Source organism: Eucyclogobius newberryi, unplaced genomic scaffold, assembly GCF_026437365.1.
Source record: "Eucyclogobius newberryi isolate DKJ021-1_F unplaced genomic scaffold, fEucNew1.0.hap1 SCAF_19, whole genome shotgun sequence".
Lineage (NCBI taxonomy): Eukaryota > Metazoa > Chordata > Actinopteri > Gobiiformes > Gobiidae > Eucyclogobius > Eucyclogobius newberryi.
Window position 1 is genome coordinate 5154215 of NW_027315823.1, and position 13449 is coordinate 5167663.

General features: G+C 40.6%; 1 protein-coding gene across 2 annotated transcripts in view; it reads left to right on the top strand.

Moving 5' to 3' along the window:
- The window catches only part of LOC140365209 (low-density lipoprotein receptor-related protein 1-like), a 234181-nt gene that overhangs the window by 52410 nt on the left and 168322 nt on the right, over positions 1-13449 (top strand). For both annotated transcript variants that reach the window (XM_072451496.1, XM_072451497.1), the window contains exons 3-4: positions 3978-4115; positions 13210-13329. In XM_072451496.1, the coding sequence (XP_072307597.1) occupies positions 3978-4115; positions 13210-13329 (258 nt within the window). The remainder of the gene's footprint in view (positions 1-3977; positions 4116-13209; positions 13330-13449) is intronic.

Consider the following 13449-nt stretch of genomic DNA (forward strand, 5'->3'; position numbering starts at 1 on the left):
TTCAGATATTGTCCTTTTCATTATAACTTTATTTTGTGGGACTGGATGATCTTTAAGAATAAACTGAAAGGTAATTAGGAAATGATCTGACAATATAGGGTTTTGAGGGAGGACAATGAGGTCACTAATCTCTGTTCCATACGTTAGGACAAGATCCAGAGTGTTCTTGTGAGTGTGAGTCGGTTTATTTACATTCTGAGTGAAACCAATGCTGTCTAACAAGGCGCTGAAGGCATTACTGAGAGCGTCATCACTCATGTTCACGTGGATATTAAAGTCTCCAACTATAACTATTTTATCCCAGGCTAACACTAAGTTTGATATAAAGTCAGAAAACTCTGTTAAAAACTCTGAATAGGGACCAGGGGGTCGGTAGATAACTATGAACAAAACTCCTTTTGGGTTTTTCATATTTGGACATGTGATTGACAGCATAAGGCTTTCAAATGAGTGAAATGCATTGTTAGTTTTAGGGCTCATGAGTAGGCTTGAGTGTGAGATCACTGCCACACCACCACCTCGGCCTGTGCTCCTGGCAGTCTGAAAGTTAACATGGCTGGGTGGGGTGGACTCATTTAGTCTGACGTAGTCGTCTTGTTGAAGCCACGTTTCAGTTAGAGCTAGAAGATCTATGTTATAGTCACTAATTAATTCATTAACTAAGAGCGATTTGGAGGAAATTGCTCTAATGTTTAGCAGTCCACATTTTACGTGTTTATTCATTTGTGTATTTGTGATTGTTATTTTCCTTAAGTTATTTGGTCTGACGCCTGAAATATTTTTTCTGAGATGTGACTTTTTGGCATTATTTGTACGAGGGACACGAGGGACACGAGGGACACACACAGTCTCTATCTGAAACACTTTCTAAATTCAGATTTTTAAGCCTTGATAAACATTTCAGTCAAATGAGGCGCTGAAAGTGACATTTCCATGGATAATGTCGTGTTTTGAGACCCTGAGTAAATGTTGTTCAAAATGAGAATAAATGTGTTTAAAACGTGGATATTGCGTAAGTGATGATTTTGTAATAACATGTAACATTGTACATTTTTCACTATTGTGCAATTTGAAATAACATCCTCTTGCAAATGAGTCACTGGAGGACGAGGGCGTGGCCTTCACTCTCTCAAAAGACCAAGAAAGACATAAAGAAACAAACACATAAATACATACATAAATTAAAACATACATAAAAACAGAAATAAATAAATAAATGAATAGATAAAAACTTAAATAAATAGATAAACACATACATAAATAAATACATGAATAAACACATACATAGCTGCATAAATAATGAAATACACAAATAAACAAACAAACAAACAAATAAACAGGTGACATTGTGTCTCAGAGGCTGGAGTGCAGGTTGTAGTATCAGACGTTTATCAGTTTAAATTGCTTTTCTTCTCAGTCGGTTGGTGATGTTGCCAAAGAGAAATGTCGCGGTGTTTTTTTGCTAACAATGTGTCCAGAATGTGTCCAAATGTGTCTGAAGTGTCCCAACGTGCTCACGATGTGTCCAGAATGTGTCCAAATGTGTCTGAAGTGTCCCAATGTGCTCACAATGTGTCTGAAGTGTCCGAATGTGCTCACGATGTGTCCAGAATGTGTCCAAATGTGTCTGAAGTGTCCCAACGTGCTCACGATGTGTCCAGAATGTGTCCAAATGTGTCCGAATGTGCTCACAATGTGTCTGAAGTGTCCAAATGTGTCTGAAGTGTCCCAACGTGCTCACGATGTGTCCAGAATGTGTCCAAATGTGTCCGAATGTGCTCACAATGTGTCTGAAGTGTCCGAATGTGCTCACAATGTGTCTGAATGTGCTCAGAATGATTCAGAACGTGCTCAGAATGTGTCCAAAATGTGTCCAAATGTGTCACATTGTGTCCAGAATGTGCTCAGAAAAAAAACTGTTTTTCATGGTCATTTTTACTAATTTTAATCACAGACGATGCACCCAATATTTTATTCTTTTGCATCTATCTTTCACACGCCCCACAGCAAAACCAGGACTGAACAGGGACCGGACTGGACCCGGACTAGCTTGGGACCGGACCATGTGTCGGGTCTAAACCGGACTTAAACCCGGCGTGTTCGTGTACATTAATGCGTGTTTATACTGAGCACACAGACGACACTGACGAGCAGACGGAGCGATGGTGTGCGCGCTGCTCCGGTTTGACCCGAGCTTACTCCCATGACTCACTTTGTTAAACATCTGGAGCGCACACGCCGCTCAGAGACGTTCAGATGGAAAAAACAGCTCCACCAGAGGAACTCGCACTTTCTGTAAACAACACGGCCACTTGTGCAACGCCGATCGACGTGTCGAGACTGAAAGAGCAAAAATAGCGAAGAACGAACGAGAACGAAGCGTCGCCAAAGTGTTTTACTGTTTTAAATGACTTTGGTTATCTTCATAAACACGCAGTAATTCATTAAAATATTCAAACGTGTCCGTATATTTCACTAATGTAGAAATGAGAGCTCTCCGCACACGTCCTTGAGCTTTGTTGCAATTTTTAGAAGAAAAATTCACCTTCTGAGTCACGGATTTTGCAAGAACCGTTAGAGATGGATCGATATGTCAGTTTGCCAATATCGGGCCGATATTTGCGCCGTTTAGCGTAGCGACTATCGGCCTTAAACGTCCTGCAGAGATGTTATCGGTTTGAGTGGACCAAGCGCCTAAAGTGAAGACATAAAGCTTTGTCTTAACACTTAGAGCCTTTGTTGGGTCATAGTTTTCTGTCATAATTAACGTGTGGAAGAATGAGAGAATTTTAGAATAAGTTAAAGTCTTTATATTATATTTTTGACCGTTTGTCCCAGTTTTACCATTTGTGTAAAGTTTATAATTGTACTTCCTGGTTGGACACAGTTAGAGGTGATTAAACAGCTGTTACCTAGCAACCAGACTGTAAACAAGAGCCAAACTCCACATAAATGACACAACAGTTCTGATCTGACACACAATAATACCATAAAACACCTTTATTTAGTCCAACGACGGTTTAAACTGTTAGAAAAGTGTGTGACTGTCTCTGTGTCGCACACTGATGACATCACAGAGGGATTCAGCTCTTCTTCCTGTCATTTAAAACTCTGATTTTTTCAACATTTCTTCACAAACTGCAACTTAACGAAATTAAAACTGTGATGAATATTAAACACAGGTTCACATAATCAAACTAAGTCCTTAATATCGACTTCAAGTGCATTTTAATTTCTTATTTTACACAATAGGCAATAATTATTTCGACATTTTCAATTTGCAATCCATGACAAAATTGTGAATCGGTTGAATACACAATTTCAGTCTCTACACAACAGATTTTTACCTGGCTCAAACGTCGTGTTCTCTGGCGTTCCGTGTTCTCTTGACGTTCCGTGTTCTCTTGACATTCCGTGTTTTCTGACGTTCCGTGTTCTCTGACGTTCCGTGTTCTCTGATGTTCCATGTTCTCTGACGTTCCGTGTTCTCTGACTTTCCATGTTCAATTGATGTTCCGTGTTCTCTGACGTTCCGTGTTCTCTGACGTTCCTTGTTCTCTGACGTTCCTTGTTCTCTGACGTTCCGTGTGTTTTCTGACGTTCCGTGTGTTCTCTTGACGTTCCGTGTTCTCTGATGTTCCGTGTGTTCTCTGACGTTCCGTGTGTTCTCTGACGTTCCGTGTTCTCTGACGTTCCTTGTTCTCTGACGTTCCGTGTGTACTCTTACGTTCCGTGTGTTCTCTGACGTTCTGTGTTCTCTGTTGTTCCGTGTGTTCTCTGACTTTCAATGTTCTCTTGACGTTCCGTGTTCTCTGACGTTCCTTGTTCTCTGACGTTCCGTGTGTTCTCTGACGTTCCGTGTTCTCTGACGTTCCTTGTTCTCTGACGTTCCGTGTTCTCTGACGTTCCGTGTTCTCTGACGTTCCGTGTTCTCTGACGTTCCGTGTTCTCTGACGTTCCGTGTGTTCTCTGCCCAGGCCCCCACAGCGCCGTGTCGCGGTGCCCTCCAAACGAGTTCCAGTGCGGCGGAACTGAGCTGTGCATCCACATGAGCAAACTGTGCGACGGCGCTCCGGACTGCACGGACGGCTGGGACGAGGGGCCGCACTGCCGAGGTAAGAAACCCGTCCGTCCCCCTCAAACCGCCCGTCCCCCGCGAACCGTCGGCGACCCGCCCGCGACCCGCCCGTGACACGCTCCCGCCGCGACCCGCCCTCCACGCCCCGCCCCCCACGCCCCGCCCCGCCGCGACACGCCCCCGCGACCCGCCCCCCGCGACACGCCCCCGCGTCCCGCTCAACGCTCTTGCTCACGAGTCAGCGGCGCAGGAAGTCGACACTAACGCAATCTCGCTGTACAAATGTCAGCCGTGTATTAATAGTTTTCATTTCTTTCTTCTACAGGATGTTAATAATTTTGAGGAGAATTGAGGAAGATAAAAATTGAACATGTATTGAATCATTCTTCTGCTTTAGTCCTGGTTTAAACCTGCTTTAGTCTTGTTCTCTTTGTCCTCGGTCAGTCCTGGGTTTGTCCTAAGTTAGAGGTCACTTGGTTTCATTTAATCCTTCTAGTTTATAGTAGTTTAGTCCCTTGTTTAGTCCTGTTTGAACCTGGTCTGTAGTAAATGCTTAAAGACGACACGCCAGCACCGTAGAGCAAGATTTAGTTCTAGTTTAGTCCTGGTTTAGCTTCGATTTTGTCCTGGTCTAGTCCTGGTTCAGTTCTGGTTTAGACCTGGTTCAGTCCTGGTTTAGTCCTGGTTTAGTCCTGGTTCAGTCCTGGTTTAGTCCTGGTTTAGACCTGGTTTAGTCCTGGTTTAGTCCTGGTTCAGTCCTGGTTTAGTCCTGGTTTAGACCTGGTTTAGTCCTGGTTTAGTCCTGGTTTTGTCCTGCTTGAGGCCCGTACAGAGAGGAACGTCATTTTGGAAAACTGGATAAATCCCCATCGTCACGTCACATTCACCCAAAAATCCTTGTCCCAGTCTGAGTGAAACTTAGCACCTCAGGGATGAAAGTGAGCTCCAATCCAAATAAAAGTTAATTAATTAAAGAATCAGCGCTCATATTTATTTGTTTAGTTTCAATTTTGGGAACAAATTGAAAAACAGAAAATCAAACGATGTTACTGCTCACATTACAAACAGGCGCTTTTGAATGCCACAGTTATCAGGCTCTAACACTATCACCATATATGGACTGGCACCTCCCACTCCAGCCTCCAGCGGCCAAGTCCCGCCTCTTTACGGCAGTGTTAAAGTGTAACTAAAACCCCGCGGCAGAGCCTTCTTCAGCCGAAAGCAAAATTTGAAAAATGCTCCTCGGTGGGCAGTCCCTGGAGGTTTGGGGGAGACTCACAGGGGCGGGGCTCACAGGGGCGGGGCTCACAAGTGGCGGAGTCGTGACGCAGTGACCGATATCTATTTTAGACCCATTTACAAAGTTAATCAGTTAAAATAAGTGGTTTTGGGGGTTTAGTTAGTCTTTAAGCTCGGAAAGTAAGGCTCCCGATAAAGTCCCGGAGGGAAAAATACGGCCCCTTGAGTGGTTGGACCGGTCGGTGCACTCGGCTGTGGTGAGAGCGTCTGTGGTGGAGCAGCAGCACTAATGGCCTCTCGGTGTGTTAGAGACGACAGAAGGACACGAGAGACACCATCAATCCACGTCTATCAGCTTCAGCTTCAACTCACGCGTCTGTGAATGACCTACACAACATCCCTATCCCGCAATTTCAGCTCACGCGTCTGTGAATGACCTACACAACATCCCTATCCCGCAATTTCAGCTCATGCGTCTGTGAATGACCTACACAACATCACTATCCCGCAATCTCAACTCACGTGTCTGTGAATGACCTACACAACATCACTATCCCGCAATCTCAACTCACGTGTCTGTGAATGACCTACACAACATCCCTATCCCGCAATCTCAACTCACGTGTCTGTGAATGACCTACACAACATCACTATCCCGCAATCTCAACTCACGTGTCTGTGAATGACCTACACAACATCCCTATCCCGCAATCTCAACTCACGTGTCTGTGAATGACCTACACAACATCCCTATCCCGCAATCTCAACTCACGCGTCTGTGAATGACCTACACAACGTCACTATCCCATGTCAACAAACAGCAGTCTACACGCAACGGAAGAATTAAACATAAATAGACCTTGATTAGTGATATTAATAGTTAGTTTGATATTTTTTAGATCGATATTGAGATTTACAATGAACTAAACTACTAAAAATAGCGTAATACAATGTTTTCTTGAAAAATTTGATTCTAAACAAAAAATTCCCAAAAAATTTCAACTCAAAAAATTAAAACGCTTAAAAAAGTTTAAATAAAAATCTGCGTGTTCCAGTGAAATGCCACTTTCACTGTGTCATTTCTATTATTACGTTAGTTTAGATAAATATTGAGATTTACAATTAACTTAAATACACATTTTTGATACTACTTATTTTTGAAGAACAATGAAAAAAATAAAAACAAATACATGAGTAAACATTAAACCCAAACGTTTGTCCTACTTTATCCACAGTCTGTCAAATTTGTCCATTTTCAAATTGAATGTGATTTTTTCCATTTTAGAATAACAACATTTTTCAAACAATTTCAACTGAAATATCTCGAGCGAAAACAAAATGAACCAAAACTGTAAAAATAATCAGAATTAAATGACATTACATATTTCCATTGTAGCGTCCTCTTTTTACAGTGTACACATTAGCATCGTGTCTTAGCATTTAGCCGCTGTAATAAACGACTTATTTAGCATCTTTGAAACCCTTTTCCCGTCCACTCTCTGAGCTCTCGTGTTCAAAATGAGCAGAATCAAATATTTATTAGAGAAACACGGGGAGAGCCATGAAATCTTGATCGGTTTTCCAGGGCGGCTGCCGGATTATTGCAGTGTGCGAGATTTCAATGCCGTTCGGAGTAGAATACGAGCCGCAACGTTAGTATTATTGTGTTTATCCTCCTTGTTATTATGAAAAACGCGCTGAAAGTGAGTATTAAACCTCACGCTGCGCCGTCTTTTGTCTTCTCCTATTTTATCCATCATTTAGTCCTGGTTTAGCTCTAGATTATTCCTTGTTTAGCCCTAGTTTAGTTCTTGTTTAGCCCTAGTTAAATTCTAGTTTAGTCCTGGTTTAGCTCTGGATTATTCCTTGTTTAGCCCTAGTTAAATTCTAGTTTAGTCCTGGTTTAGCTTCGGTTTAGTCCTGGTCGAGTCCTGGTTTAGCTCTGGATTATTCCTTGTTTAGCCCTAGTTTAGTTCTAGTTTAGTCCTGGTTTAGCTTCGGTTTAGTCCTGGTCGAGTCCTGGTTTAGCTCTGGATTATTCCTTGTTTAGCCCTAGTTTAGTTCTAGTTTAGTCCTTGTTTAGCTTCGGTTTAGTCCTGGTTTTGTCCTGCAGAGAGGAACATCTTTTTAGAAAAGCGTATAAATCCCCACCGTCGCGTCACATTCACCCCAAAAACTGCTGCGTGGTTTCGTTAACTCGAACCATCTTCTTCCCAAAATAGCGAAACAAACATCTTCCCTGTGTCACGAGAGCGTTCGCCTTGTTAGCCGTTTGACCCGCGGTTGCCCCCGGACCGGCGCTACACTTAGCTACACTTCCTGCCCGCGCCGGATATAAAAACGCTGCGTCTGGCTGGAAGCTGGTCCCGACGTCGCGCCGTTGTTTACGCTCGCCGAGGCTTATTCCGGAGTGTTTGTTTGTTTTGGAGAGGGAAACCTGCGCCGCCTCCTCTCGCTCCGAACCGTGAAACGTCCAGTGGCATTTCTGGGCAACATGACTCACGGCTCGCTTATCGCCGCATTTGTCACGTCAATGTGTTTATTGTTGCCCAGTCGACATGACAACGCAAAAGCAGCATCTTTCTTCATTGTTTGTGTCATTGTTTTGTCTTTTTTGTTTCTTAGTTGTTGTATTATATAATGTAGTGTATAATTTGTACTGCAAGATGAGAAAGTATTCAGAGTAACAGCAGTAGTACAGGGGTTTGGGTTGTCAAAAGTATCAAAAATTAAATACTAATCAGTTCTAAAACTATTGTCAAACTAGATACTAATTTTTAACTAAGTTTCGAAACAAAAAAATCACATAAAAGTACAAAATGTTTTTTTTTTAGAATTATTTTGAGTTTTATAAGACGCAATGAAAATACGGATTATTATTTTGTCAATGTATTTATTGTTGCCCAGTCGACATGACAACGCCAAAGCAGCGGAGTCATTTTTATTCACTGTTTGTGTCATTTTCTTGACACATAAAAGCGCAAAATGTTATTTTTTAAGAATTATTTTGAGTTTTATAAGACGCGATTATTATTTTGTCATTGTATTTCTTGTTGCTCAGTTGACGTGACAACGCCAAAGCAGCGGAGTCATTTTTATTCACTTCATTTATTCAATTTTTTTGTTTCTTAGTTGTTGTATTATATAATGTAGAGTATACTTTTTACTGCAGGATGAGAAATTATTTAATCATCAAAAGTATCAAAAATCAAATATTAATCACTTCTAAAACTAGTGTCAAGACTATATACATTTTTTTAACTAAGTTTCAACAACAAAAAAATAACATAAAAGTACAACATTTTACTTTTTTAGAATTATTTTGAGTTTACAAGATGCAATGAAAATACTATTATTTTCTGTTGAGAATTACATTCCGTTGTTTAAAAAAATATGACTGTTTATTTTTTATTTTTTTATTATCGTTGTATCGAAACTGTGTTGTTGAACTTGACTTTGAGGTTTGAATTGGTCAGCTCTACAAACCGGTACGCGTAGTTATTTCTACTTGACCGGCACAAACATATTTATGTATTTAGAAATGACCTTTGAGTTCTTGTGGGCGATTTCAGTCACTTCCAGTAAATCTTCCCTCGACCTCTTTTTTTGGGAATAGCTTGACTCATTGCTTGTTTTCAGACGTTCAAATCTGATAAAAACTGTACAATATCCAAATCCGCTTTATTGACACAGTTCATTTGAACACATAACGGTCTAAAAGTGCTGCACAAACACAAAACTATAAAAAGCAACTATAATAATAATAAGTGCTGGGTCATTAAAAAAAAAGAAAAATACACAACTTACTGTATATTGAATGTTCCTTAATGATAACGATAGGAAAATACCGTATTTTCCGGACTATAAGTTTTCATAGTTTTGACCGGGGTGCTTATATTTATACTTATACTACGGAGCGACTTGTGATATTATTAGTTATTTTCACACTTGCAACTGCATTTCATACTCCAGTGCGACTTATATATGTTTTTTTTCCTTCTCTATTATGCCTTTTTTGGCTGGTGCGACTTATACTCCGGAAAATACGGTACACAAATATTTCCCATCATTATTTACACAAGGTCTGTTTTCTTAATTTATTCATCTGACTTCTACTGCTTTAAAGAGCCATTTAAAAGATTCATGGACGTGTTTTAAACGTTCAAAGCGTTAGCATTGGCCGTGGTCTTACGTTTTGGTCTCGGTGAAACCCGGGGTTAGCGCGGCGGATTTACGGCTCAGGTTAACGTGATCCGGCTAAAGCCTCGAGGTAACTCTGGCTGACAGCGGTCTTAACCCGACGCTGTGGAGTAGAACTGAGAGCGGAAATATTGATTGTGAGCAGTTTGGTGGTTTTGGCGCGGCCGGTCGGTCGGGCGTATCGTAGCGTTCGACCGGGAAACAAAAACAGCTGAGTCGAAGTGTGGCTTTACAACACAAGACGGACAAACTGCTTTTTTAATCTTTGATATGTATATTAAACATGTGGAAGTTTGCTTTTGACGAGTTATTGCATTTATTTTATACTTAAAGCCCAGAGTTGAGACATTTCAGCTTTTACCTTTGGCTTTTTCAATAGAAGCATTTAATTTCTTACAGTCTTTTCTTGTTTTACAACGATAATAAATCTAATGTTCTTGTGATTGTGAGTTAAAATGTTGTTATTATAATTTTTTTGTTTGTTTGTTGTAAATAATGATATTTTCAGAGTTCCACAGGGCTCAGTGCTTGGACCAGTACTGTTTAGTTGAGTTTGGTTTAGTTTACATGTGTCATTCTGTCTGGCTTTGCAAAAACCTTGACAATATTGTACTTTGTTGTTGGACAAATACAAAACATTCTAGAGGGACAAAAAACAGTTTAAAATGTGTACTGATCCGTCTGTTGGATGGATTGGTCTTTCTTGAACCATGAAAGTGTAAAAAACAAGTGTTTCATAAACCCATTAAAAAGAGAAAATTGTGCTCTCAAGGCCTCGCATGAAAAGGCTTTTTATGCTCGTCACCATTTTCCACGAGCGATTACTCACCGCTCTCATTGTAATGACTAAATGACAGTTTTGCAGTGTAGTAAGTGTCTATTTTCAAAAGCACGTTTTCTGTCCTGTCTCCAGTCTCTGATACACGCTGGAGATGAAGAGGCTGAGGAGGCTGTTGGTTCTGCTGCTGCGGCGGTGCAAATGAGTTGTTACACATTGTATATCAGCTAAAATGGCACGATGGAGTGGTGAGAGAGTGCATTTACACAAGGCTGTGACGGACAGACAGTAAGAGTATGTCACACAATTTGTTTTATCGGATTTTAAATTTTAAAATGCTGGCAAAATTCTAATGCTGAATTTTTAACCCAGAATACAATAGTTTGAGTTGGTTTTATTTTGAATTCCGGTCTAAAAAATGTAAAGGTCAAGCATACATTTTGAACGTTTAAACTAAGAAAAACTCATTGAAATTGTATTCTTCAAAAGTCAGACACTGAAATTCATATTAGAAAAAAAATATGATGACACAAATGATCTTCCATAATCATTGAAAACTGTCCCACAGGCTTGTAACAATATTTAAATCTCATGGAACATTATTTAGCAAATTTTTGTTCTAAAAATGTCCTTGAGCTTTTAGTTCTCACATCACCGTCCCTATTTTTAAGTAAAATACACAATAAAATGTCACAATTTCTGATATTAACACAATTAGAGGTGGGAGATGTATAAAAAAGTGATAATATTGCAATTGTTGGTTTGGAGATGTCAAAATTAGAATATTTAGTATTAAAACTATTAAAAAATTACTTCATCAAAGAGTTTAAAGTCACATTTCTGTGCTTTTGAGGTTAATTTTAATATGTATTCAGGTTCTGTGTGACACTTAAACCGCATTTACAGACACATTTGAGCAAATTCATTTTGTGTTTTGTGTATCAAGCTAATGCAAGAAAAAAGAAAAAAAAGCTACTAAAACCAGTTCAAAAAAGGTGGCATTGAGAGTACATAATGCAGTCTGTGCACATCTCTGTCTTTGCCATAATCCAAACACATTCAGGGTCCTGAAGACGCCGGCTTTTATTCACACGGGCCGCTCTGAGCTCCGAGCCGAGGCAATAATGAACCGAATCAATCACACGCTCATCTCTTCACTTTGGAGTTGGGTAATTAAGCTCGAATCCACCTGAAGTGCTCACGACACACTGGCAACGGCCTCGGAAACAAGAGAAAATCCATCTGCTTTTACCGAAAGTAGGACGGCGCTTTCAGTTTGTTTCATGATACTTTTTCAGTTCCATTTTGTAGAACCACAACGTAAATTAAAAATGTTCATCAATGACGCTGAATGGTTTTGTCATTAATTTGTGGCGTCACTGTCAAGTACCGTATTTTCCAGAGTATAAGTTGCCAAAAAATGCATTACAGGGAAGAAAAAAACATATATAAGTCTCACTGGAGTATAAGTCGCAGTTGGGAAATGTATTAGATAAAATCCAAGACCACGAACAGACATTTGATCTTGAAATGCAGTTTAAAATAATAACAGATGAGAGAACATGGTGAATAGGTGTACGTATGCTAACGCTAACACCTTCAGCTACATGAGGCACAGACAGAACTGTGGTAAGTGTCTGGTATGTTAACGTCACATATTAACAGTTCTTCAGATAACTATAGCATAAAGAACATGCTAACAAGTTTACCAAAGCATCAGTTTTACCCCAAATCACTAAATCCATTGAATTCTTCTTCCTCTGTGTCACTTCCAAACAACTCCACAAACTCCAGAGGAAGAGGAAGTGCAGATTCTTCTTCTGCGTCGCTTAGAGCCTACAGCGCCCTCTTGTGGTTGCCAGTGTGAATATAACAAATAATATCACATATAAGTCGACTTCTAGTCCGGAATATACGGTAACTTAAACAGCGCTCCCCCAGGGCGTGCATTACAAATTATCATATTTTTTCAATACACAATACAATTTACATTTTTATCAGGATTCATGTGCATCTTTATGTTGCCATGAAGAGGTAATTAAAGTCATCTTCTGATAGTTCTGGGAGCGTCTTTGTTTGGGCTGCGTTCAAGAGAAAATGAATAAATTCCGATTTGGAATCAAAAATAGCCCTTAAAGGAAAAGTGTGCGTCGTTCCTTTAAGTGTTCCGACCCAGTTTTCCTCAGACAGCGTCGGAGCGAGGAAGTGAAACCGTGTGCCACAAAACACAGACAAACGCCAGTCGCATTTTCACTGTGGACTAAGGAAAGGGGTGTGGTTCTCAAACTGTTCACGCCTTCAGTAGTACCATCAGTGAAATATAAGATAAGATAAGATAAGATAATCCTTTATTGTCCCACATGGGGAAATTTCATTGGTGCAACGCAGGTAGATACAGAGATAGATACAGAAGAACAGATCACTTATAGGAAGTTTGAAAAACACTCTCAGTAGAAGATCTCTTATAAAAATCTTAGGATGTCCGCCGGGATAACGTGACGATCTCCGGGTAAGACGACTGTTTTCCGCAGTTTCATGAGTTCCTCCTTTGTGTAAACGCGGTACGGCGCCGGCCGGGGGGGCGCAGGGGGGCCGGGGGGGCTCGGAGCCATGTTCTAAGTGCCACCTGATCTAAACCGGGTCTAAAACAGGACTAAACCGAGACTGATCATGGTCTAATCGAGGTTTGAAGTAGATCTAAGAGGAAACTGACGCAATGGAGGCCTTAAAGGGTTTAAATGTGATTAAAATAGATTCATTAAATAAAGCCAAACGTGCAGAGAAACACTAACAAGTCCCAGACGCTCAGACTTCCAGGTTTGCGATCGACAAAAATGGTTGCTAATGCGATGATATTATTTCTCTACCGCATGGAAAAACGTTATTTATCTAAACACTTTACGTGTTTTCACAGAGTTGGCTTCAAACTGCAGTATCTGGGGCTGTCAGGAGCACTGTGCGGTCACTCCGGACGGGCCGGCGTGTTACTGCAAGAGCGGAGATGAGATCGACCAGGACGGGAAAACGTGCAAAGGTGAGTCCTTCGAGTTCGACGACGTCTCTTCCCGAAACGGAACCCGGACTTGACCAGAACTAAACAGTCGACATCAGGACTAAAATGAGCTCACTTTAGGACTAATTACAGAAGATGGTT